Source organism: Orbicella faveolata, unplaced genomic scaffold (genome assembly GCF_042242905.1).
Source record: "Orbicella faveolata isolate gen_17 unplaced genomic scaffold, um_ofav_v1 contig_34, whole genome shotgun sequence".
Classification (NCBI taxonomy): Eukaryota; Metazoa; Cnidaria; class Anthozoa; order Scleractinia; family Merulinidae; genus Orbicella; species Orbicella faveolata.
Window position 1 is genome coordinate 2,339,455 of NW_028301563.1, and position 27,778 is coordinate 2,367,232.

The 27,778-nt window shown below is 38.9% G+C and overlaps 1 protein-coding gene and 1 long non-coding RNA gene across 3 annotated transcripts in view; one reads left to right on the forward strand and one right to left on the reverse strand.

Annotated features, from left to right (window-relative positions):
• LOC149104286 (uncharacterized) overlaps positions 1 to 27,778 on the reverse strand; it is a 198,784-nt gene that overhangs the window by 27,508 nt on the left and 143,498 nt on the right. The gene's annotated exons all lie outside the window — the stretch shown is intronic.
• On the forward strand, positions 7,424 to 27,355 carry LOC110043798 (replication factor C subunit 1-like). Of its 2 annotated transcripts, none has more exons than XM_089271946.1 (23): positions 7,424 to 7,502; positions 12,131 to 12,253; positions 13,348 to 13,438; positions 13,811 to 13,844; positions 14,681 to 14,754; positions 15,545 to 15,635; positions 16,187 to 16,298; positions 16,982 to 17,176; positions 17,569 to 17,889; positions 18,132 to 18,311; positions 18,569 to 18,818; positions 19,151 to 19,297; positions 19,862 to 20,080; positions 20,655 to 20,740; positions 21,508 to 21,645; positions 21,931 to 22,026; positions 22,352 to 22,450; positions 22,991 to 23,142; positions 23,518 to 23,635; positions 23,726 to 23,871; positions 24,390 to 24,471; positions 25,217 to 25,360; positions 26,365 to 27,355. In XM_089271946.1, exons 1-23 carry the CDS (start codon positions 7,500 to 7,502, stop codon positions 26,689 to 26,691), a joined length of 3,228 nt encoding a protein of 1,075 aa, XP_089128072.1. In that variant the 5' UTR covers positions 7,424 to 7,499; the 3' UTR covers positions 26,692 to 27,355. The 2 variants fall into 2 exon arrangements, with proteins under 2 accessions (XP_089128072.1, XP_089128071.1); XM_089271945.1 differs by lacking the exon at positions 7,424 to 7,502 and adding an exon at positions 11,979 to 12,052.

The following is a 27,778-nucleotide window of genomic DNA, read 5'->3' on the forward strand; positions in this document are numbered from 1 at the left end:
ACACAAAGAACAGGCTGCCATTTTGGTAACCGCACTCTGCTGGGCCACTCGCTATCCACTATAGCATAGAGATTGAGTAGCGCAACCAATCAGAGAGCGGCATTCGTGACAGAACCAGGGTACCTTGAAACTAGAGATTTCTATGAGGTAATAGTTGATTTGGCTTTCGGCCTCATCAACTATCACCTTAGAGAATTCGAGAGCGAATAATCTAATTGTTAAATATATCACACATTTACTTTATAACATGGTAAATTTATTTGTCAGCGAATTCTGGAAAATGACGCTACTCCAGGCCGGTTTTCAAATTGGCCAGGAAAAGGTTTCTTTGTTTTCTATTAATTCTCTGAATTAATTGCAAGTTCTTACGGGATATTATCGCCAGTTATCGACCATTGTGGCCATTTTTTCGGTGAAAGACACAACAAAGTCGCCAAAAATCACCAGCGAAACTAACGCCTGGGGAATGAATAACGTCGCTCTGTGTGACCGCACCTGAAGTAACACTTACTGTTATGCAAATAAGTAGAATTTAAAACACGCACCTTCGCGGGAAACTGGCAAATTAGCATTGTTTAAAATTCAAAACTGATTACAAATTTTTACTGATTCTGTCATGCGCGCATCAGCACACTTGAGTTCTCAAATTTAATTTCATAACGGACTCGAACTGCTCTGCAGTAAATTAAATGAACAACTTTTAAACAAAGTTTGGACAACTTCGGGTCACGTTCAGTTTACTGTTAACCCGCATGATGAGGTTTTAAACTGACGGAAGAATCTGCTCCATAGAGACTGTTACCACAAGATTTGCTTGGACACTGAGCAAGGTCCTGTGCTTCTCTGAACAAGTTCGACATGAGAGTTGATCGAACCTCGCTTGGTAATCATGGCAGCGTTTATTCAAACAGTGCGATCTCAAAGTTATTTACACGCTGGATCTGCCATTCTCAGAATTTCTAGGATTTCATAACTGTACTTTATCAGTCTTCGCCATCAGCCAACAAACTGTGATGAAATGATACATTTCCTTCGTCAATGTTACTATCTCCACAACTTTGGATACAGTTGTCAATTTGCCGAGCGATAGACTCGGGAGACCTAGAGGAAGGACAGTCGGAGGAAACTGTTTAAAAAGAGGTAACACGATTTTATCGACACTTAAGAACAACCATTATTATTCTGTTTACATTTTTACGAACTATGTTGTACTTTTAGGATCGCAAAAGTGCTCCGCAATAACTACAACTGACACAGCCGTACTTAAACGTTCCTCTGTAATAAAGGGAGGCGGCGTGGCCGAGTTGTTTAGGGCGCTGGATTTGAAATCTGGAGGCCCGGTTCAAATCCTTCGCCCTACCGCTATCTGGATTTGTTCTCGGTAGCCCCGAGTTCAACTCCTCGACCGCGTGGTGTAAATAGTCAACTGGTCAGCCTCCCACCAGTTGGGATTCTTAATAGTTTATGTTATATTTGAAATATTTGTTTATTTATTTACAGTGTCGCCAATTAGCACATTAGTGTTAAATACATCGACACTTAAATAAAGTGATTATTATTATTATTATTATTATTATTATTGTTTTGATCCTTTCCTGAAACAATCCTGAACAACCGTACCACTATGACAAGACGTAGAATAAATATTTAGTCTCGATTTCTAATATACACAGTCACTCAATGCCAGATAACGAGTTTTGCGCTCCTGAATTCTTTTTTCTAACGAGAAGAATGTTTTATCAGTAAACTAATCATTCCGAAAAACTACCAAACAACATCCAAACGTTTCCGCATGTTTTCATTAATAACTTTGATTGCTAACGATTTACATCTACATTATTTTCTGTACATCAGGAAAACTACGCCCTGGTTACAGTTTGGTACAACATATAACACCGCTAAAGTGGAAATAGACTAGACAGCAAAACAGACTGGTTTAAAAAATAAAACTGAGGAAGCTCAGTAGTCGTGACCGACATACAAACATTGATATTCCTGGAGAAAGGATGATTGGAAAGAATTAATTTATGGATCATTGAGGCTCCACAAAGCCATCAGCAACTAGAGAAGTGGATCTTTTTTTAACCGTGGCCGCGAACTTGGATCAATTCACAGCATCTGTTCAGGTAAAAATTAGTGACTTTCTCCTGAGTTACGACGAGACTAACAATGATTGGTCAAATTATTAAATCGAACAAAAACATACTAAAGATATGATGCAAAAAAACGTTCGACATGGTTTAAATTACGGTGCTCATGAATTTTACAATGCCATCTAGTAACAAAGATGATATCTTTCCACATCGAGTAAAGGCTTACTGAATTATAACTTAACTTCAAATCAGTAACAAACGATCAAACAAACAAACAAACAAACAAAAGAAGCAGCTATTTCATTGTAAAACTTAACCATTTGCTAAAATTAACAAATAAAAACAAAAAAAACTCTCTTCGTACGAAAAAATGCTCGACCCATGTAGAACAAAACAATCAAATCTTGAAATTAAAATTGTTCTAAATGGGGTTCAAAGCCCATTCAAAGATGCAATTCCCAGCTGGGCCAGTGAAGAGTTTTATTCGCTAACATGAACGGGATTCAAACCCATTCGAAAATGTATTCGCCGCTCCACTTAAACTGAATGTGATTCAAACCCATTCAAAGATGAAATTTTCAGCTGGGTCAATAGAAAATTTCATGCGCTCCACTTAACAAGAACGCGATTCAAGCCCATTCAAAACTGCATTCACCAGCTGAGTGGTGAGTTTTACACTCTCCACTTAAATTGAACGGGATTCGAACCCATTCGAAGATGCAATTTTCTGCTGGATCAGTGGAGAATTTTATGCGCTCCACTTAACATGAACAGGATTCAATCCCATTCCCAAACGCATTCACCAGCTGAGTGGTGAGTTTTTAAATTCTCCACTTAAATTGAACGGGATTCAAACCCATTCGAAGTTGTAAATTTCACCTGGGTCAGTGAAGAGTTTCAATCATTTCACTTAACATGAACGGGATTCAAACCCATTCGAAAATGCATTCGCCAGCTGAGTGGTGAGTTTTACAGCCTCCACTTAAATTAAAGAGGATTCAAACCCATTCGAAGCTGTAAGCTTCAGCTGGGTCAGTAAAGTAATTAATTCGCTCCACTTAACATCAACGGGATTCAAACCCATTTGCAAATGCATTCGCCAGCTGAGTGGTGAGTTTCACACTCCACCTAAATTAAAGGGGATTCAAACCCACTCGAAGTTGTGATTTTCAGCTGGGTCAGTGGAGAGTTTCATTCGCTCCACTTAACATCAATGGGATTCAAACCCGTTGGAATATGCATTCGCCAGTTGAGTGGTGAGTTTTACACTCTCCAATTAAACTAAAAGGGATTCAAACCCATTCGAACTTGTAATTATCAGCTTGGTCAGTGGAGAGTTTCATGCGCTACACTAAACATCAACGGGATTCAAACCCATTCGAAAATGCATTCGCCAGCTGAGTGCTGAGTTTTCACACTCTACACTTAAATTGAACAGGATTCAAACCCATTCGAATATGTAATTTTCAGCTGGGTCAGTGGACAGTTTCATCCGCTCCACTTAACGTGAACGGGATTCAAACCCATTCGAAAATGCATTCGTCAGCTTAGTGAAGAGGTTTACGCTCTCCACTTAAATTGAACGGCATTCAAACCCATTCGAAGATATAATTTCCAGCTGCATCAGTGGAGTAATTAATTCGCTGCACTTAACACAAACAGGATTCAAACCCATTCGAAAATGCATTCGTTTTATACTCTCCACTTAAATTAAAGGGGATTCAAACCCATTCGAAGTTGTAATTTTCAGCTAGGTCAGTGGAGAGTTTTATTCGCTCCACTTAACATGAACGGGACTCAAACCCATTCGAAAATGCATTCGCCAGCTGAGTGGTGAGTTTTAAACTCTCCACTTGAATTAAAGGGGATTCAAACTCATTCGAAGAGGTAACTTTCAGCTGGGTCAGTTGAGAGATTCATTTGCTCCACTTAACATGAACGGGATTCAAACCCATTCGAAAATGCATTCGCCAGCTGAGTGGTGAGTTTTCACACTCTCCACCTAAATTAAAGAGGATTTAAACCCTTTCGAAGAGGTAACTTTCAGCTGGGTCAGTGGAGAGTTTCATTCGCTCTACTTAACATGAACGGGATTCAAACCCATTCGAAAATGCATTCGCCAGCTGAGTTGTGACTTTTCTCACTCTCCACTTAAATTAAAGGGGATTTAAACCCTTTCGAAGTTGTAATTTTCAGCTGCGTCAGTGGAGAGTTTCATTCGCTCCACTTAATATGAACGGGAATCAAACCCATTCGTAAATCCATTCGCCAGCTGAGTGGTGAGTTTTCTCACTCTCGACTTAAATTGAACGGGATTCAAAGCCGTTCAAAGTTGTAATTTTCAGCTGAGTCAGTGGAGAGTTTCATTCGCTCCACTTAACATGAACGGGATTCAAACCCATTCGAAAATGCATTCGCCAGCTGAGTGGTGAGTTTTCACCATCTCCACCTAAATTAAAGGGGATTTAAACCCTTTCGAAGAGGTAATTTTCAGCTGGGTCAGTGGAGAGTTTCATGCGCTCTACTTAACATGAACGGGAATCAAACCCATTCGAAAATGCATTCGCCAGCTGAGTTGTGACTTTTCTCACTCTCTACTTAAATTAAAGGGGATTTAAACCCTTTCGAAGATGTAATTTTCAGCTGGGTCAGTGGAGAGTTTCATTCGCTCCACTTAACATGAACGGGCTTCAAACCCATTCGCAAATGCATTCGCCAGCTGAGTGGTGAGTTTAACACTCTCCACTTAAATTGAACAGGATTCAAACCCATTCGAATATGTAATTTTGAGCTGGGTGAGTGGAGAGTTTCATTCGCTCTACTTAACATGAACGGGAATCAAACCCATTCGTAAATGCATTCGCCAGATGAGTGTTGAGTTTTCTCACTCTCGACTTAAATTGAAGGGGATTCAAAGCCGTTCGAAGTTGTAATTTTCAGCTGAGTCTGTGGAGAGTTTCATTCGCTCCACTTAACATGAACGGGATTCAAACCCATTCGCAAATGCATTCGCCAGCTGAGTGGTGAGTTTAACACTCTCCACTTAAATTGAACAGGATTCAAACCCATTTGAATATGTAATTTTGAGCTGGGTGAGTGGAGAGTTTCGTTCGCTCCACTTAACATGAACGGGATTCAAACCCATTCGAAAATGCATTCGCCAGCTGAGTGCTGAGTTTTCTCACGCTCCACTTGATTAAAGGGGATTCAAACCCATTCGAAGTTGTGATTTTCAGCTGGGTTACTGGAGGGTTTCATGTAGTCCACTTAACATGAACGGGATTCAAACCCATTTGCAAATGCATTCGCCAGCTGAGTGGTGAGTTTTCTCACTCTCGACTTAAATTGAAGGGGATTCAAACCCATTCGAAGTTGCAATTTTCAGCTGGGTCAGTGGAGAGTTTCATTCGCTCCACTTAACATGAACGGGATTCAAAACCATTCGCAAATGCATTCGCCAGCTGAGTGGTGAGTTTAACAATCTCCACTTAAATCGAACAGGATTCAAACCCATTCGAATATGTAATTTTGAGCTGGGTGAATGGAGAGTTTCGTTCGCTCCACTTAACATGAACGGGATTCAAACCCGTTCGAAAATGCATTCGCCAGCTGAGTGCTGAGTTTTCTCACGCTCCACTTGATTAAACGGGATTCAAACCCATTCGAAGTTGTGATTTTCAGCTGGGTTACTGGAGGGTTTCATGTACTCCACTTAACATGAACGGGATTCAAACCCATTTGCAAATGCATTCGCCAGCTGAGTGGTGAGGTTTACACTTTCCACTTAAATTAAAGGGGATTGAAACCCATTCGAAGTTGTAATTTTCAGCTGGGTTAGTGGAGAGTCTCATTCGCTCCACTTAACATGAATGGGATTCAAACCCATTCGCAAATGCATTCGCCAGCTGAGTGGTGCGTTTTCACACTCTCCACTTAAACTGAACGGGATTCAAACCCATTCGAATATGTAATTTTCAGCTGGGTCAGTGGAGGGTTTCATGCGCTCCACTTAACATGAACGGGATTCAAACCCATTCGAAAATACATTCACCAGCTGAGTGAAGAGCACTCCACTTAATTAAATTTAATGTGATTCAAGCTCATTCGAAGATGTAATTTTCAGCTGGGTCAATGGAGAGTTTTACTTGCTCCACATAACGTGAACGGGATTCAAACCCATTTAGAGATGTGTGCCCCAGCTAGCTGGGTAGGGAGTTCCACGAGCTCCACTTAGCTTGAATGGGATTCAAACTCATTCGAAGATGTATACCCCAGCTGGGTGGAGAGTTTCGCGCGCTCCACTTGGTGCTTGTTTACTTTCACGTCCCGAGGTAAGGTTTGTCAATGAACTCGGTGCTTCCGTACCATTTGTTGGAAACCACGCCACGCAGGTAGCACGAGTACCATGCGTCCATCCTTTGGAAACATGAGTCCAGAGGGTCGTAATAATGTGGTTCAGGAATTCTGACTGGGTCAGTACTCATCGCAGATGATTTGTACTAAACTGACCCAGAGGATTGTGGCTGTTTTCAAGCAGGGGTTGCATACCGTCACGCTCTTTCGCGCGTGAGAGAAAACACGTTACTTTAAAATAAATTACCCATAAACTTAGCATTTGCCCGCGAAAGGAATTTACCTTTCATGGCCTGATGGAGAAAGGATAGGATATAGGTGCTAAAGAGAGAAACGTCAATAGTGTTGAGCCATAGAGGAGTTGATTAAAAATTTGCTGTAATGGAAGTAGGAAGGGGGAGAGTATTACCCAAGAGTCAAGAGATAGAATGCCTATGGTTAAGAAGACGGGGATATCAATGGTGTAAAGCTAGTCTGAATTTAATTGAACGTTACGTCACGTCTTGTATTAGCTTTGCGACTCCTTAGCCTTTTCGCGGAACTAATAACAATCCCAGCAACAATTACTAATTCCCACTGATAGTTTGATATATTCTTTTTTCGAGAGACGCGAAGGAAAGTGTTTGCCAGGTTGATGAAGGACTGGATACTATATGAAAGGTGACAACAAGAGGATGCTGAGGGTGAGTTGAAAACTTTCACGAAAGTTAGAATCGGTTATCGAATTGTGGGGCTTAGCCATTGATTTAAGGAAGCCTTTGTACGGCGGTAGGTCATCTCGCAGAAAATACATCTGACGCAAATACCAAAAGAATAAAAAAAAAGAATAAAATAAAATAGCAAATCATATAATCCTATACGTGTGCTCCACTCAATTCTACAAAGTTTGGCCAATTTCGAAAGAGACTCGTGAAGTTAACGCTGGGGACATGGGAATGACCAAGAAACACTTTACATCACGTAACATAACCAAAGATAAACCGCTGATTACTTTTACGAGCGTTTCAAAGATGGCGTGAAATCAGAAAAACTGATGCAGAAGAACGCATTGAAATGGTTCGTTTACCGTTAAATTTATCGGTCTACACTCGTTTTGTGCATTGCTGACAAGATTATCAATGTAAAAAAAGACAATCAAATCTTGAAATTAAAATTACTGCAAGCGGGCTTCAAACCCATTCAAAGATGCAATTCTCAGCTGGGTCAGTAAGGAGTTTCGTTCGCTCCACTTAACATGAACGGGATCCAAACCCATTCGTAAATGCATTCGCCAGCTGAGTGCTGAATTTTCTCGCGCTCCACTTGATTAAACGGGATTCAAACCCATTCGAAGTTGTGATTTTCAGCTGGGTCATTGTAGGGTTTCATGTACTCCACTTAACATGAACGGGATTCAAACCCATTCGAAAATGCATTCCCCAGCTGAGTGGTGAGTTTTCAAATTCTCCACTAAAATTGAACGGGATTCAAACCCGTTCGAAGTTGTAATTTTCAGCTGAGTCAGTGGAGAGTTTCATTCGCTCCACTTAATATGAACGGGATTCAAACCCATTCGAAAATGCATTCGCCAGCTGAGTGGTGAGTTTTCACACTCTTCACTTAACTTAAAGGGGATTTAAACCCTTTCGAAGATGTAATTTTCAGCTGGGTCAGTGAAGAGTTTCATTCGTTCTACTTAACATGAACGGGATTCAAACCCATTGGTAAATGCATTCGCCAGCTGAGTGGTGAGTTTTCTAACTCTCGACTTAAATTAAACGGGATTTAAACCCATTCGAAGTTGTAATTTTCAGCTGAGTCTGTGGAGAGTTTCATTCGCTCCACTTAACATGAACGGGATTCAAACCCATTCGTAAATGCATTCGCCAGCTGAGTGGTGAGTTTTCACACTCTCCACTTAAACTGAACGGGATTCAAACCCATTCGAATATGTAATTTTCAGCTGGGTCAGTGGAGGATTTCATGCGCTCCACTTAACATGAACGGGATTCAAACCCATTCGAAAACGCATTCCCCAGCTGAGTGAAAAGTTTTAAACTCTCCACTTAAATTAAAGGGGATTCAAAGCCATTCGAAGCTTTATCTTTCAGCTGGGTCAGTGGAGAGATTTATATGCTCCACTTAACATGAACGGGATTCAAACCCATTTGAAAATGCATTCGGAAGCTGTTTGGTGCGTTTCAAATTTTCCATTTATATTGAACGGGATTCAAACCCGTTCAAAGTTGTAATTTTCAGCTGAGTCAGTGGAGAGTTTCATTCGCTCTACTTAACATGAACGGGATTCAAACCCATTCGTAAATGCATTCGCCAGCTGAGTGGTGAGTTTTCACACTCTCCACTTAAACTGAACGGGATTCAAACCCATTCGAATATGTAATTTTCAGCTGGGGCAGTGGAGGGTTTCATGCGCTCCACTTAACATGAACGGGATTCAAACCCATTCGAAAATGCATTCGCCAGCTGAGTGGTGAGTTTTCACACTCTCCACTTAACTTATAGGGGATTTAAACCCTTTCGAAGATGTAATTTTCAGCTGGGTCAGTGAAGAGTTTCATTCGCTCTACTTAACATGAACGGGATTCAAACCCATTCGTAAATGCATTCGCCAGCTGAGTGGTGAGTTTTCACACTCTCCACTTAAACTGAACGGGATTCAAACCCATTCGAATATGTAATTTTCAGCTGGGTCAGTGGAGGATTTCATGCGCTCCACTTAACATGAACGGGATTCAAACCCATTCGAAAACGCATTCCCCAGCTGAGTGAAAAGTTTTAAACTCTCCACTTAAATTAAAGGGGATTCAAAGCCATTCGAAGCTTTATCTTTCAGCTGGGTCAGTGGAGAGATTTATATGCTCCACTTAACATGAACGGGATTCAAACCCATTTGAAAATGCATTCGGCAGCTGTTTGGTGCGTTTCAAATTTTCCACTTATATTGAACGGGATTCAAACCCGTTCAAAGTTGTAATTTTCAGCTGAGTCAGTGGAGAGTTTCATTCGCTCTACTTAACATGAACGGGATTCAAACCCATTCGTAAATGCATTCGCCAGCTGAGTGGTGAGTTTTCACACTCTCCACTTAAACTGAACGGGATTCAAACCCATTCGAATATGTAATTTTCAGCTGGGGCAGTGGAGGGTTTCATGCGCTCCACTTAACATGAACGGGATTCAAACCCATTCGAAAATGCATTCGCCAGCTGAGTGGTGAGTTTTCACACTCTCCACTTAACTTATAGGGGATTTAAACCCTTTCGAAGATGTAATTTTCAGCTGGGTCAGTGAAGAGTTTCATTCGCTCTACTTAACATGAACGGGATTCAAACCCATTCGTAAATGCATTCGCCAGCTGAGTGGTGAGTTTTCTCACTCTCGACTTAAATTAAACGGGATTTAAACGCATTCGAAGTTGTAATTTTCAGCTGAGTCTGTGGAGAGTTTCATTCGCTCCACTTAACATGAACGGGATTCAAACCCATTTGCAAATGCATTCGCCAGCTGAGTGGTGAGTTTAACACTCTCCACTTAAATTGAACAGGATTCAAACCCATTCGAATATGTAATTTTGAGCTGGGTGAGTGGAGAGTTTCGTTCGCTCCAGTTAACATGAACGGGATTCAAACCCATTCGAAAATGCATTCGCCAGCTGAGTGCTGAGTTTTTTCACGCTCCACTTGGTTAAACGGGACTCAAACCCATTCGAAGTTGTGATTTTCAGCTGAGTCAGTGGAGGGTTTCATGTACTCCACTTAACATCAACGGGATTCAAACCCATTCGAAAATGCATTCGCCAGCTCAGTGGTGAGTTTTACACTCTCCACTTAAATTAAAGGGGATTGAAACCCATTCGAAGTTGTAATTTTCAGCTGGGGCAGTGGAGAGTTTTATTCGCTCCACTTAACATGAATGGGATTCAAACCCATTCGCAAATGTATTCGCCAGCTGAGTGGTGCGTTTTCACACTCTCCACTTAAACTGAACGGGATTCAAACCCATTCGAATATGTAATTTTCAGCTGGGTCAGTGGAGGGTTTCATGCGCTCCACTTAACATGAACGGGATTCAAACCCATTCGAAAATGCATTCCCCAGCTGAGTGAAAAGTTTTAAACTCTCCACTTAAATTAAAGGGGATTCAAACCCATTCGAAGCTTTATCTTTCAGCTGGGTCAGTGGAGAGATTCATTTGCTCCACTTAACATGAACGGGATTCAAACCCATTCGAAAATGCATTCGGCAGCTGTGTGGTGCGTTTCAAATTTTCCATTTATATTGAACGGGATTCAAACCCGTTCAAAGTTGTAATTTTCAGCTGAGTCAGTGGAGAGTTTCATTCGCTCTACTTAACATAAACGGGATTCAAACCCATTCGTAAATGCATTCGCCAGCTGAGTGGTGAGTTTTCACACTCTCCACTTAAACTGAACGGGATTCAAACCCATTCGAATATGTAATTTTCAGCTGGGTCAGTGGAGGGTTTCATGCGCTCCACTTAACATGAGCGGGATTCAAACCCATTCGAAATGCATTCACCAGCTGAGTGGAGAGCACTCCACTTAATTAAATTGAATGTGATTCAAGCCCATTCGAAGATGTAATTTTCAGCTGGGGCAACGGAGAGTTTTACTTGCTCCACATAACGTGAACGGGATTCAAACCCACTTAGAGATGTGTGCCTTAGCTAGCTGGGTGGGGAGTTTCCACGAGCTCCACTTAGCTTGAATGGGATTCAAACTCATTCGAAGATGTATACCCCAGCTGGGTGGAGAGTTTCGCGCGCTCCACTTGGTGCTTGTTTACTTTCACGTCCCGAGGTAAGGTTTGTCAATGAACTCGGTGCTTCCGTACCATTTGTTGGAAACCACGCCACGCAGGTAGCACGAGTACCATGCGTCCATCCTTTGGAAACATGAGTCCAGAGGGTCGTAATAATGTGGTTCAGGAATTCTGACTGGGTCAGTATTCATCGCAGATGATTTGTACTAAACTGACCCAGAGGATTGTGGCTGTTTTCAAGCAGGGGTTGCATACCGTCACGCTCTTTCGCGCGTGAGAGAAAACACGTTACTTTAAAATAAATTACCCATAAACTTAGCATTTGCCCAGGAATAATTATCATTTTTCACTGATAGTTTGATATATTCTTTTTTCGAGAGACGCGAAGGAAAGTGTTTGCTAGGTTGATGAAGGACTGGATACTCTATGAAAGCGGGTGACAAAGAGAGGATGATGAGGGTGAGTTGAAAACTCTCACGAAGGTGAGAATCGGTTGTCGAATTGTAGGGCTTAGGAAACCTATATGGAGCGGTAACTCATCTGGCAGCAGATAAATCGATCTGACATAAATACCAAAAGAAAATTAAAATAAATAAATAAATGAAATGGCAAATCATATAATCCCGCACGCGCGCCCCACTTTATTCTTTAAAGTTTGGCTAAGTTCGCAAGAGACTGGCCAAGTTAGCGCCGGGGACATGGGAATGACCTAGAGACACTTCACATCACGTTACATAAGCAAAAATTAACCGCTGACTACTTTTACGAGCGTTTCAAAGATGGCGCGAAATCTGCAAAACTGATGCCGAAGAACGCATTGAAATGGTTCGTTTATCGTTAATTTTTTCGGTCGACGAGCTCGTTTAGTGTATTGCTGAAAAGGTTTTTATTCTTTATCAACAGGATATTCGGTCGTTTTTTAGTCCCAAAGGAAAAACTTCAAAACCAGGGGCCTCAAAGGCTGGGAAAGACTCAAGTGCGAAGCCTGCATTGAAAGATCCTGGAAAGGGGCGAGCGAAAAGCAAGGTAAGAATTTTTGAATGGATTCTGAACTATCAGTAAGTTCATTTGATTAATGAGTTGCGGATTCAAAGAGTATAATTACGCTTTGATATGTAGAGTAAACTTAGGTATCTTTTTCTTCTCATTGGGAAATTAATTGCATTTCTGTTTTATTTTATAAGCTTTCCTGCATTCCACTTCCACCCCCACCCTATTGAGAAGTTACCTTTGGACCCTTTCAAAAGGACATTTTTGCATAGAGGCAGATGTCCAGTCAAAAGATTTTGGGAAGAAAGAAAGAAAACAAACAAACAAACAAACAAACAAACATGTACACTGAAACAACAACAAAATAACAACAAACCCTCGCAGATCAATTATAAAGTCCTTACTCCTCTCCGGACTTCCAAGTCTTTCACACCCAACATCCCCCCCTCCTCCCCAGCCTTGCTCTTGTCGATCTCTGCCAAGATATTGTTTCAGAAAGTATGTGCACTTCCCCTGCTGGTCTGAGAAGGGTTGTTGGCTTGACCTCCTTTACCCACTCAAGAAATAACTGTTGACTTTAAAACTGGGCATTTGAGACCAACCCCCGCTCTCTCTGAATTTCTTTTGAACCCACGGGATGCATACATATGGATGAGAGGGACTTTAAGAAAACCAAAAAGGGCACTTGAATGCCACTGAACAAATGGTTTAAAGAGCAACTATTATACAATGGCTGTGCACTTGCGTCATAATTCTCGGTTTCTTTGCTGTCTTTTACAAAACAACAAGTGAAACAACCAAAATTCTATGGTGTCTGGAGGACATGAGCCACAACGGCTAATTTTTTAAATTTCTATTTAAAATTTAACACCCTGTTCTATCTTCAGTTTCATTTGTTTTTCAATTTGACAGCAAGAAACAAACTAAATAACTTTAGAGTATCGCAAGATTTGTTGTCCTGCAATATGTAAATTCATTTTTGAGTCGACATTGTCCTTGTTGTCCCTATTGTGGCTACTTAAATTCCCTCAGTCTTAAGAAATTACATGCTGTATAAATATTATACATGCAATTTAAACTACCGGTACATGTATCCATAGAAAAACAATTTTGCTATTTTACTGGGGTAGGGTTTATCAAGCAGCGAAGATGATGAGATTACAAGGAAACAGAAACCCAAAGAAAGCCAGAATAGGAAGGCAAGAAAATGCATTGACTCAGGTAATAGTTTAGTATAGTGGAATGCTGATTAATTTTGTCATACCCATGATTTTTTAAAAACCATTTGATTAACATGAACCAAAAGCTGTTTCCTCCCTTTAGTCAACACTGCAATATCTTACCCCTAAACTAATATTCAACGTATCTTGTCAAGCATTTTCTAATTTCCTGGGATATTTAGTTTAATTAGTCAAAGATCAACATGACCATTTCATGTTGTGTACAGTGTGCATCAATTTACCGACCTTGACAGTCGCTTGCGAATTTTTCCTGAATTGTTCAATACATTAACTACAGTTTATCAATTCATTTACTTAATGATCTTGTGACTATCAAGTCTGTGTTGTTAATAGATATTTTTTTTCTTATCAGATTCTGATGAAGATCCTCTTCCACCTAAAATAAGGTACTATGCAAGTTTATACAACAAATTTGTACATCAGTTTCTTTCTATACACATGTTACTTGCTTTGTGCATGTATCAGTATCAGTACTTTTCTGTACTCATACTCTGTTTACAGCTTAGGATTATTACAGGATTGATTCACTGTACATGTAGCTTGGTTAGGGTCAGCTAACTGGTTCGCACACAATATTTAGGTTAAGGTTAACAGGGGTACATTCTGCATTGTAATCTGCTAAACAGACCTACAGTTCATATCCCCACAAGTGTCAATCAAGTTTATTTCAAAATGACATTACATGTATATACAGTCACTCACTCAAAGGCAAAGAAATTTGTTGTGTATTGGAAAGTCAAGAGACAACATTACAGCTGCCAGTCATCCCCACTAATAATTTAGTAGCCACAGGGCTCAAAAGTGTTGTTTGTTCGTCTGGGACAAGTAGATTATCTTGCCGGGCAAGTAACTTTTTATTCTCACTTGCCCAATGGGCAAAGGATCAGGCACCTTGTCTTTCAACTAAATAAAATAAAAGAAGATAATGTTAAAGTAAATGGGACAGCAAAATCTTAAGCTGCGTGTCTGATGGACAAGCTAGAATTCAAGTTTTTTTAGCCCTGAGCCAGTCGTAATTCAATTAAACCAATTGCCCTGATTTACCTGCAACTAAATTATTGATTTATTACCTATGGTAAACCATTACCTGTGAAAGATTACTAGATCATTTGATGCAATTCTTTGAGACCTCTGACATTTGACTAACATTCCATCTTCATGAACAGTTTCTTTCACCTTAGTCCTGGTATTTTTTGTTCATTTGTGTTATTTCTTGTTGCAGAAAAGCAACCATGAAAAAAGGCGAAAGTTCAAAATCAAGCAAGAGCAGAAAGCCAATCACTGTTGAGGACTCTGGTAAAAGCATGATTTTGTGTTCATTGTATTGAACCATACTATTTACGAATAAAATGTAAAGTAATGTAGGGAGAGTTACAGGTACATGTAGATTGTGTTGCAAATTCAAGCCTTCAAATAAAGCATCTCAGTTCCAGTATTTTGATCATAAATATATTATAATCTGCTAGTCCTCAAAATCTCTATTGCACTCAATTTACAAACTGTAACCTTACATGTAGCAATGCTAATCAAATAATGATATTATGTGATCACATTTTTGTTTGGAGCTTGTGCACACTTTACACTCATATAAGATGTGCACAGTTTGTTTAAGCTCAGGTTGTATGTGCCTGTTGCCAAAATGGAGCATTAATTAACATACATTACAGTATGTTTAATTTACCCCTTGCATGTGAAACTTATACTCAAGCTGTTCTACTTGTATCTTGGAAAACATAGTGAAATTGGGGAGCAGTGCAATCAAATCTGTATACCAAAATATTTTAGTGGCAACACATCACTTTATTCTGGTATTAATTTTGTTCTTCAAGTTTCATCTTGATTCCTCCAATTCTCTAATATATTACTCAATAATCCAGATTGCTGCATGTTTTAATACTTTGTAAATTTATTGCCAAAATGTTAAAGGTAGCAACTCTCTAAAAATAGCCAAGGCTGCTAAATCGCCCCCCCCCCCCCCCCCTCCAAAACAAGATTGTTGGTCTTTTCTCATGGATTTTACTAACATGCCTTGTACAAGTTTGTATTAATGATGGTTTTAAAAAGTGTATCTGTTGGTATTCTGCAGAAGAGGAGGAAGTTGTACCTCAGACGCTAAAGAAATCTGCCAAGCAAATGGAAACAAAAACAAGGAAGGAGGTTGTGCATGTTAAGGAGAGGTACAATGTGATTAGTTTACTTTTGAACAGTTACTGAGGGCTCTCTTTCAATTTTGCTTTTCTTGATATTTTTATGTTACATGTACATGTAGTTAGTACTTAGAAGCAAATTTGTTCAAAGGAGCTCAGTCACGGTGTTTTGTCTTTTTTTTAGCCATGTACAAAATCTCCTTTAAATGGAAGGAAACCTGAAAATAATAGTTTTCTAAGATAGAAAAACATCAAAGAGATAACAATAAACGAAAGAGGAACAAGGATGGTCAAGGATGGCGAAGATTGACGCAGATTGCAAATGACGAATCTGAAAAATTTAGGCTAAACTTTTCAAAATGTGCAAACCGGGACTGAGCTCCTTTAAAATTGTGTGATAATACATGTAAGTTGTTTATTTTTCCTTGGAATCTTAAATATGTTATAGGTCAATTTGGTCTTTACACTGTAGGTCAATTTGTTTCAAACTAAGTTAGTCTGAACTTGACCTAGTTCAGTTTGCTAATGTCTCTGTGAGTGTTTTTTTTTTTAAGTTCTGAATACTGTTTTTCTCTATCTAGCCCTGTAAAGCCTAAAGAAACTCCACAGAAACTGACGTCTGCTCTTGACTTCTTTGGTTCAACTCCTGCTGAAAGAGAATCGCGAAAAGTTTTTGCTGCAAAGAGGAAACAGGTTTGTAAATTGCTACTCTGCAAGCAGAGTCCACTTTGATCATTCTGAGATTGAAAGCAACTGTATTCACAGGGTGGTAAGTTGAAGCATGTACAGATATACATATTGCTAAGGTGTAAAGGGAAAATTTACTCTCAACTGATTATGTACTTCTTGGACCTTAATGGCAATAAAATTCAATTTGAATTAATGAGTTATGTAGCTATATAATTATATTAAACTAATTTAAAAATGCCTCTGAGCAAAAAATCTTAAAAATTACATAAGATACTAAATCTTACTACAGTAAAACTACAATGAATACATGTAGTACCTAGTTATACATGTAGTTCTCACACACTGAATTCCATTTGTCTGCCACATGACAATGCAACAGCACTTTATTGAGTTCACTGCAAAGTTCTTTGTCAAACACTAAAATTGACTACGCTACAGATGGCACTGACATTTTTTCTTAAATTCTGATAAATACTGTAACTGAATGAGTGAAGTCATGGATACATGCAAGTAAGAGATGAGATGTGGCTACCATGAGCAATGTTTTCAAGCTGACAGTTTGGTTGTCACCTGTTTATCTTTTGAAAAGTCAAAAGTCAGTGGCCATGAACATGTACATGCAGTGTCTTATCAGTCATCTGGAATGGAACATACACATATAAGATTATTTTTTTCTCTCCTCACAGAGATCTGATGAGCCAGAAGAAAATGGGGGAGCGCTTGCAAATGAAGATCAGGAGTCACTACATGGAAAAGAGAAGAGACGGAGGGAAAATGAAGATCTGAATGGTAGAGCAACAGAACAGCCATCCAAGAAAAGAAAAGAAGACTCATCTACCCCACGACGGGAAGAAAAAAAGCCATCTCCTGAAAAGAAGAAGGTCTGTGAATTTGTTCATCAACTGTACATCTAATTGTTGTTTGAACAATATAAATTCTTTTAGCAGGTGCAGAAGTCAACTGGGCTTTCAATAATGTAATTTTTGGATAAATTAATCATTAGAAGTCAGAGACTTGAAGACTGACTGACTGTTGCTGCAATGTCTATTTGGGCACGACAAGTTATTCTCAGGTTATCTTTTGCTGGTTTGTGATGTTAGCCTGCTCTTTGAACATAGCTGTACTGTAGTTAGACTAATATTTAGATATTGAATTGTTGACCTCTAAGATAAAAGTCTGTATGTAGTGGCATGTTCATAATCATCTGCTTGTTGTATAGTTATTTTCAGATGTCTTGTTGTTTTAATTAGCATACATACTTTACCCTTCACAGACACCGGAGAGTGTTCCCAAGACCACACCTGCTAGTCGGCTTGCAGCTAAAGCAGCCGCAACTGTAGCATCAAAAGCAACTACTGCTGTCCCTGAGACTCCAGGTAGAGACACTAAGAGGAGTCCAAAGAAAACTGTTACTCCAAAGAAATCTGAGGACAAAGGAGTTGCAAAGGAATCTCCAAACGAGAAAACTCCGAAGACACCTAAATCTGATGAACCAGATGAGGTTCCTCCATCTTTAGAGAAGAAAAAATCAAATTATCGCAGTTTCATGGCAAGGGATGGTCCCAGAGCTCTTGGCTCAAAACCAGTCCCTGAGGTGAGTATCAATCATGTTCAAATGTAGCAAGGATGATAATTCAACATTAAGTAAGTCAGGCAAGTTGTCTACATTAAAAACAGTTACTTGTGTAATTTGCAAGTACTTACAACTAGTTACAACTCAATGCATGTGTACACATACCTCAATAGTGGTGAATGTACAGTGGAGCCACACCAAATCCTAGTGTTTTTTTTTGCCAAGCAGTGGTCAAAATCAATGTTATTTGGCTGCATTTATAGGGAGAAGAAAACTGCCTAGAGGGACTGACATTTGTTATTACTGGAGTGCTGGAAAGTATTGAGAGAGATGACGCTGCGGATTTGATTCAGAGGTACGGTGGCAAGGTGACTCAGTCGGTGAGCAAGAAAACAAGTTATATTGTGGTGGGACGGGATGCTGGTGAGAGCAAACTTTCTAAGGTAAGGGACAGCCCAAGCATCTTTTACATTTTATTGTACCTACTGTATGTAGTCAGATAGTCCCATGTCAAAAAAACAAAACAAAACAAAACAAAAAAAAGAAAAAACAACAACAAAAAAAAATTTATACTGACCCAAAAGCAAAAATAAAACAGTTCTTAATAATAAAGTATCACCCTATTGAAACTAACTGCTTGTGATAGATGGTGGAGAGAGATTGTATTTTGTTAAATTGTTTGTTTGTTTGTTGTTTTAAGGCTAAGCAGTGTGGGACAACACAGCTAGATGAGGATGGGCTCTTTGAACTAGTCAAGACAAAACCAGGGAAGAAGATCAGCTATGAACCTCCCAGTAAGGAAAAGAAGTCAAAGAAGAAAGAAAAAAGTGAAGAAGCTGAAAAATTGAGTCAAGGAAAGGAACAGCTCGAAGGGGAATCATCGCAGCTTAGTGAACGATCAGTGTCATCTCCTGCCACACAGACACCCACATCTTCACCTGTGTCAAAAGGTATGTTGTGATGTTCCAGAGAATATTGATGCTCCTCCCACTGAGATTTTTTTAGATTTGACTGATGCCCTTATTGGATTCTCCCAGGAAATTCTAGTTTTGCTGTACACTTTCCTTTAAAGAAATATTGGCTTTTGAGAACCCCTTTCCCTTGGAATTTCCCATGGACCACATATCGCATTTGCATGGATCTTCACATCCAACTGTCTGTCAAGATACTTATTTTTGACCAACAAAATGTCCTGATAACTAAATACATACACAGTAAATATGAACTAAATACATACACATACAAGTCGTTCAACTACTCATTTTTGTCTTTAACTGTTTAGGAGAACCAAGTTTGTTGTGGGTTGACAAATATCGCCCACGCTCGGTGAAGCAGATTATTGGCCAGCAAGGTGACAAGAGTAACATGCGAAAGCTGATGAACTGGCTGAGAGACTGGGAGAAGAACAGAAAGAAACCACCAGCTAAATGTAAGTAGAACTGCAAACAGTGCAGTGAAATTAAAATATTTGCCCTTCTTTTTAACTTATAGGTATTTCTCAAAATGTTAGTGGTACATGCATGTAATATAACATTGTGAGCAGTTTCCAGGACAACATCAATTCTGATAATTAAAATTGTAGATAACCTACAGTTTAATCACTTTATGTACTCTTGAGGTAAAGTACATTTATCAAGCAGTTTAACTGTACATGTATGCCTAACCAATGGTCATTGTGGTTTCATGTCCTTAATGACAAGCTGCAGATCAGATTGCATTATATTTTTGTACATGTGGTAGAAAATAGACCTGGCTTTAAGAAGACATGCAGTTTATTAATGCTAATTTCTGATGCAAATTTTGCCATGGCAATGTGATTAAGTATTGATAACAAACTTGTGCATCGACAATGTTGTTGATGATGATGATGATGACAAAGATCACCAATTGTTTGGTGACAATACAGCATAAGTTACAGTTCAAGAGATCAGTATAAATTAAGACAAATATTACAATGTAATCTGATGGATTGTGATTCTTCTTTGCTGCACAGCTTCATTTTTCAAGAAAGATCAAGATGGTTCATCTCAGAGAGCAGCTCTCCTGTCTGGCTCCCCAGGGGTGGGCAAAACAACTACTGCAACACTTGTTTGTGAGGAGCTTGGCTTCAGCTACATTGAAATGAATGCTAGTGATACAAGAAACAAGAAGACACTGGAGGAACACATATCTCAGTCACTGAGCAATAAAACCATGGATGGATTTCTACCTGGTAATAGCACATATTCAATCATTTTTATTGTATAGCTGAGAGGGCAAGCGTGAACAAAAATAAATAAAGTTTATCCATCTATTGTTCCTACCTACATGTACCTAGTTACATATTCAGGGGTTTCATTAAGTAAATTTCTTTAGCAGGAAGACAACAGGTTTTCACAGGCAGGCAACATGATTGTTTTGAACTGAACTTCTTTAAGGGAAAAACTTTTCTCTGGGTGGTCAAACCAGGCAGGCAAAATTGTTCTGAGCACAGCCAGTCAATTTGCCCGTTGTGCAGCCGTTCATGAAACCCCTGCATACACCTGTACTGACAAAACATTTGCTTAGACTGGCCATGAATCAACTATGTTGGACCACATTTTGTACATGTGAACCATATTTTTTTGATATGTAGAACCTACATTTTCTTACTTACAAGTACGTGTACACTGATGAAAAGCAGGAAAAACTAGGAAAAGGGGATAAATTTTCAGAGTGGTTTCCACATAATTATTTCCTTTGGCACTTACGACAGATTGTACATGGTTTGTTGATTGTGGCATGTGTATTAATTTGTGTTACAATAGGTCACAAGGCAGATCCCAGGAAGCATGTCTTGCTTATGGATGAAGTCGATGGAATGGCAGGCAATGAAGACAGAGGAGGAATGCAGGTAAGGAAACTTACACTGTACAACTGTAGCATCAACTGAATGTACATGTACATGTACAGTACTAACAATAAATACAATGTACAGTTGAGCTAATGTACACCCCCATACATGTAGATTCACAAACATCCATTAGTAGCAGACTATAACAGTCATGTTCCCAGCCACATACAAACAACCACTGTTTAGCTGTGTGTACAAGAATACCCCAAATAGTAAAACTCTCAAAGGACATAAGGATATGAAACACAGCACAGGTTCTACAGTTTAAAACTCTCTGGGCATAAATTATTGTTGCAACATTTAAGTAAAAGACTAAAGGGTTTATTATCAGAAGAAAGATTGCACATTTTATATCTTTTAATACAAATAACCGTAAACCGTCGCTTATAAGCCCCTCGGAGGGGCAGATCTAGGAGGATGGTGCAAAAAGAGAAAAAAAGGAAAAAAAGAATAAAAAAGCATAAGAAAAGAATAAATAATAATAATTACGTTTCTAATAAAAAGTTTGAAACAGTTTTCAATTCTGGTTATAAGCTCCCTCAGATATAAGCCCCTCTGTTTATAAGCCCCTCTAAAAACTTTTACGAAGTTGTATTTTCAGAATAATTTTTTTTTTGTTAAGGCTTTTGTTTGGTTCAAATTAATTGCAGAAGCAAGAAGGATGGCATCCCTCATTAATTTCTTTTCGCAAATGTATGTTATTCATTATAATGTGTCATACTTTTACATTATTATTTTTTTTTTATTAGTTTTAATTATCTCCACAGGAATTAATATCACTGATAAAGAACACCAAGATACCAGTCATTTGCATGTGCAATGATAGAAACAGTCAGAAGATTCGCAGCTTGGCAAATTACTGTTTTGACTTGAGATTTCAGAGACCTCGAGTTGAACAAATCAAGGTACATCCTAAACATTTTTTCACCTTGTGCATGTATTCATTCACCTGGTCCCTTTCCCCCTGTCTCTGGTTCATTCAAGATTCCTTCTTTCCTTCCTCTCTCCTTCCCCCTTTGCCTTCTTCTTTCATTTTCTCCCTTCCCGCCTCCCTTTTTCAATCCCTACCTCCATTCTTCTCTCCCTCTCTCTTCTTCTATGCGCCTTTTATCGCTTACAGGACAAGTTGTGTGTCTCATTATACACAATGTGATAACAAAATTTTCACAGTAAATTGTTTTATGTTTCAGGGTGCTATGATGAGCATTGCATTCAAGGAAGGGCTCAAAATTCCACCTCAGGCCATGGACCAGATTATAATTGGTGCCAACCAAGATGTAAGACAGGTAGGTTTGCCTTGAACAGCATTAATGTTTTGCCTATTATGTTATATTTCATGGGTTTCATTAAGTGCCAGGCATTGGGGAAATTGACTGGCTGTGTGGACAAATTTTGATTTGACCGGTTGACTTGAATGACCGGTTTGGCCATCAAGCAGAAAGTTTTTTTTTTTCCAAAGAAGATCAGATCAAATAGTTTTGCTGTCTGTGACAATTGCTCCCCCCCCCCCCCCCTGCTGAAAATGTTTCTTTAATGAAACCCAGGCTGATACAAGGAAATAATGCACATGATACACGTAAATGTTGTTGTCACTTCCTTTGTTTCTCCTAGGTTCTTCACAATATGAGCATGTGGACAGCCAAGGAGAAGAGTCTTACTTATGATCAAGCCAAGGAGGATGCAGCCAGAGCACAAAAAGACATCAAAATGGTAAATAATTCCCTGATTTTAAACAACATCCACCTTCAATGAAGTGGTCCTCCTCAAATAAACAACTTAGTAAACAGAGTTCTGACATTTAAAAGAAACATGTACTGTATGGCTGTACTTTACGAACCCTTTTCAACCCATAAAGAGCAATCAGAGTGAATGTACATGTGCACTGTACATGCAGTAATTAAAGAAGACAGAATTACTCTAAGTTTTTTCTTTTTTTTCTTTTTTTTTTTTTTTACCAAAAATAAACTTGTATAAACATGAAACTGGTGGTGACAACGAGATTTCTGAAATTGAAACAACTGCCAGGTTAGAATGTGGACATGTAAGTCTGGATACTAGATTTGTAGCATTGCGAGGTTGCTACTTCACACTGTTTTGCTTGTGTACGTGGCTGATGGGGCCTTATTACCTCATATATGCAATGCTGTGTCAAATTTCTCTATTCAAAGAAAAATATAACCCTTCTATTTTGTGTGTACTGCAGACTGAAGCTATTGGAAGTCTTTCCTAATTCAACTAGTTTGTTCTCAGGGTCCTTTTGATGCTGTGAGAAAACTTCTCTCAAGGGGTGAGAGTTCAAAGATGGACTTGAATGAAAAATCAGACATGTTCTTCTGTGACTACTCACTGATGCCTCTGTTTGTACAAGAAAACTACCTTTCTGTTGATCCAGGCCAGGCCCGGTAAGATGACGACTAAGCTGCTCTAATTGTTTTTTTGCAATTATAACCGTGTTCATTCTTCCCTAACTATCATCAGCTATCACAAACTATCACTTGTGTGCTCAAACGGGAAGAACTATTATCAACTACATGTGTCATGGAGAATTTAAAGAAGCTCAAGGTCAATGATAGCCCATAATAGTTGGTGGTTGAACGGAAGTGTGGGTAACAATTTTCATTTGACATTAGGGCCAGAGTTAAGCAAGCCTGGTTAATAAGAGATTTACAGCTGTATTTGTACATTAATTTTACATGTATGATTATTATGGATTGGTTGAAGAAGAGTACATTTTAGAGGACCTTTTTAATTCTTTATGTATTTTGTTTACTTATTAGTGGCAATATAAAGAAGACCCTGGCACTTGTTAGTCAGACAGCTGACTCCATCTGTGATGGCGATCTGGCTGAAAAGCTTATCAGACATAAAGGACACTGGTCCATGTTACCCATGCAGGTACTAAATAGAGAGATGAAGGTCAAGGTCATCATTAATTCATTGTTAGTTCAATCTTTATCCAGTATTAATCCAATGTTGAATTTTCAGGCAATGATGTCATGTGTGATCCCATCTGATCTGATAAGTGGGGGAATGGGTCAGAGGATCGAATTTCCTCAGTGGCTTGGTAAAAATTCCAAATATGGTAGACTTGACCGCATTCTGCAAGAGCTTCAGAGTCACATGAGATTAAGGTAAGGATAAAAAGAGAAAATAATGGGAGCATCGAGATACTGAATTTCTCCTTGAGTGTTTAATTTGATATAAAATTAAACATAAGGAGAGAAACTTCTGTCATTAATTATTTCCAGGCAACCATGTGTTATTTTGTTGCTTATTTGAATAACTTTGAATAAGAAGACTTCATCTGCAATTCTACAAAGGTTGATGAACATTTTCTGAAGATTTCTGAAGATTATTCAAAACTTTGCAAGGATTATCTTCAGGGAAGTCATTAAATTTTGATCTTTCTGATTAATTTCCAAAACGTTCCAAAGACTGCTGCAAATTTCTGAGAGATTAAAAGAGGAAAATAGCCATCACTCATCATCAAAATGCACACTGTTACATGTCATCTATTCTTGAACTGGTTTATATACAGACTTATATTAGAAATAAAGACATTTATAAAGAAATTAGGCAAACTTTACTGCCTAATTCTTTGTTCTACATACATTCACAATGTGTATCAATGCTCTTTTTTCTCTAACAGCACATCTTCAAGCAAGTTGTCTATGAATTTGGATTACATTCCTCATCTCAGGAAAGTTCTTACTAGACCCCTCATGACTCAGGTACGATTGTCACACCGACATGTTTAACATTGGCATAGCTTGAATCTTGCAATGGTATAAAACCACAGACTTGTTTGAAAACAGAAATTCAAGAGACCAGAAAGAACCTATAAAAATAGCCCAATGAAGGTGAAGCAGGTTATAAATCAAAGTGTGATTCTTGTGCCAATGGAATGACCAATAAAGGAATGTAATTTATTTCTGCAACTGTCACGGTTAAAGCAGAGGGACTGAGGAAGGTGAAGGATCAAGAAATTCTTTACCCATGATGGCAAATTTAAGCCACTGACTTCCAGTGACTGTTTTAGTCGTCACAAATTTAATGACTGAGAGTGTGGCATTTGCGCAGAAAATTTAACCAAGGTTGAAATACATGTATCCTGCCTGGCTATGGTGGTGGTGATTGGGAGGGGAGGAGCACAACTTCTCTCTTATTAATAAGTGCATACATGTAGGTGGAGGTTGTTTGCATTAAATTTGTTCCTCGAAATCCATTATTTTTGCATTTTGAAGTGAAGTTGCAATGCTTACATGTACACTATATTTCCTTAGTCTGAAGGACTTTGTTCTCAAACTCATATCTTTAAATTCTCTCTAGTCAAAGTTATGCATGCTCAGTATTACAGTGTAGCCATTTTAAACTGCAACTGGCTAACTTTACTTACTCGAAACAACATTGCACAGCTATTGATCAGCTTCTGGGTGACCACTTTGTTGACAGGTATTAAATATTTTATCTTGGTAGGAATCAGATGAGATCAGTTCTGGGGTGTCCAGGGTTATGAAAGTGATGGAGGAGTATGACTTGACAAAAGAGGACTGGGATTCTATCATAGAGGTTGGCCAGTTTGAAGGACAGAGAGATCCAGTCGCTTCTATTCCATCAAAGGTTTGTACATGCAGTTCCTCGATTCTCGTTTGGGAAAGTCTATTGATGGAAAATTTGAGCTCTTGGAAAGACAGCTGTGGGCGAGTTTAATGCTCAGCCTGTTGAACTCCGGGTCAACAGTCCGGGTTAAGGCCTTAGTCACGATCATTGTGTTGTGTTCTTGGGCAAGACACCTGTTCTGAGAGTTCCTGTCTTCACCCAGGAGTACAAATGAGTACCTGACAAATTTCCTAGAGATTCATGTGAGGTGGATTAGCACTCCATCCAGCAGGAGTATAACCTTATTCCTAGACACATCACACTGCAAAAACTGGGATATGCTTTGGCATGTTATGTTGCTATAAATTGTCTAAATCATGATTTGTGTGCTATAGACTCACACTATACACTTAATGACAGGTCCTGCACAAAATGGCTAGTTCTGCTCTTCCAGGAAACTATTATGTAATTATCTCCCGAAATGAAGTCAATGTAGAAATGCTAGGGAAAACGAGAGCAGATGTCCATGTAACTAGCTTGCCGAGTGACCTGTCGTTAAGTGTTTCGTTATACAGCAGGAACAGAAGTACCAGCGACAAGGAAAACAACAAATGATAGGAAACAGACAGCATCTACAACTGCAACAAAAACGAAAACGAAAACAGCAACAGAAGCAGAAACAGAAACAGTGGTAGCAACCTCAACAACCAAAACAATTAAAACAATAGCAATAGTGACAAGAAGAACTACCGCAAGGGCAACAGCAACAAACAAGACAACTGGAGACAAATCTCAAGGGTTTTTTTTTACTGTCCCTTTGTACATTATGTTTGGTCCAATCTTTAAACTACCCTGACAGGTACATTAACAATAACAATAAAACAGCAACAAAGAACATCTCAAACAACAGCAATAAACAACAAACAACAACAAAATAAATTCTTAGATCCAACTAAACTTAATTCTGGGTCCCAAAAAGGTGTCTGATTTCCTTAAAATGTTTCCCCTAAAATATTTTTTTGTAGGTTAAATCAGCTTTCACACGGACTTATAACAAGGAAAGTCACAAGACACCTTATGCCATTCGCACAGCAGCAAAGAAAGGAAGGAGGGGCGGCGCAGAGGACAGCCAGACAATGGAGGAAGAGAGCTATGGGCTTGAAGAATCTGAACAGCAGGGGGGAGATAAAGATGAAGATGATGATATTGAAAATAGTGCCATGATCAAGGCAACAAAGAGACCGGCTAAAGCAGGAGCAAATAGAAGGGGAAGAGGAGGAAAAGCAATGGAAGGTACCACAACAGAAGCGCCAACAGCTAAGGGAAAAGGCAAAGGAAAAAATAGGAAATGAATGAATGTGAATTCATAAATAATTGCAAAAACCACTGTCACTGAAGCGTCATATGACTGATAATAAACTGAAACCCATTGGTAGCATATGACAAAATGGAAAGAAGACATAATGGAGAGTGGAAAATCTGTTCTTATGGCATGGACGTGCTTTTTTTTTTTTTTTTTTTGCACTGTGCAACCACCATCAAGTGATTCCTACAGTAATGCTCAATCATTGGACAAAAGTTAACTGTCAACAAAGAAACCTATAAGGAATGTGCAGGAAAAAAATTTCCACCCCATCCATTTAACCTAGCTCGCCCATCACTGAATACTACATGAAAGTGGCCTACTTTTGTGTGAAAGAGTAACCTTGTAACACAAGTTTATCATCTGTATATCTTCCTTATACCGATGTGTTGAGTCTCAGAAACCTCAAATCAAACTAACAAATAGAAACAGTTTTGTCTTGACAACAAGTGACTTAGTAAACAAAAGGGTGTACTTTGCACCCAATCTTACATGCAAGTCTGCTGACAAAACATAACTAAGAACATAACTGTGGTAAAGGAAACAAGTAAAACCAGTCGATTATAACAGTTTGTGTCTATAGTCACAATTCTTTCACTACTGCATGTAGTGAAGCAAAATGAGAATAAAAAATTATTGTGTAGTACATATAACATGTGCATCAGCAAACAGTTATTATTTCCAATATCTGTTGTGTTCGTGTCGGTACAGAAACTGGTTGTGGTGGCTAATACAGAAATGAGAACACTGCAATGTGAAGTACATGTAGCAAAAAAATGTTTTATCAGCAACAAATCACACTCACTTGAGCACTCATCCTCTGTCTCAACTGTTGGAACATGAGGCCATAAACGGCCAACAAATCAATAAGGGTAATTATAATCCTTACCAACCACAAATCAGTAAGAGTAATAATTTTTGACACCAAAATATAATTATGGATAACCTATTTTTGCTAAAGAATCAATACGCAAAATATTTACTGCCACAGAAATATTAACTGCCAGCATAACATAAAAAGGTATTTTTGATGTATACCTAAATATAAATGTGGGTATTCTATCCCTGCCAAAGTC

What these genes read in the sequence shown, in the direction of transcription:
- LOC110043798 (XM_089271946.1), top strand. An exon ending in CATCTCCTGAAAAGAAGAAG is followed by an intron (nt 17,177 to 17,568) that starts GTCTGTGAATTT and finishes TACCCTTCACAG; the next exon opens with ACACCGGAGAGTGTTCCCAA. An exon ending in GCTCAAAACCAGTCCCTGAG is followed by an intron (nt 17,890 to 18,131) that starts GTGAGTATCAAT and finishes CTGCATTTATAG; the next exon opens with GGAGAAGAAAACTGCCTAGA.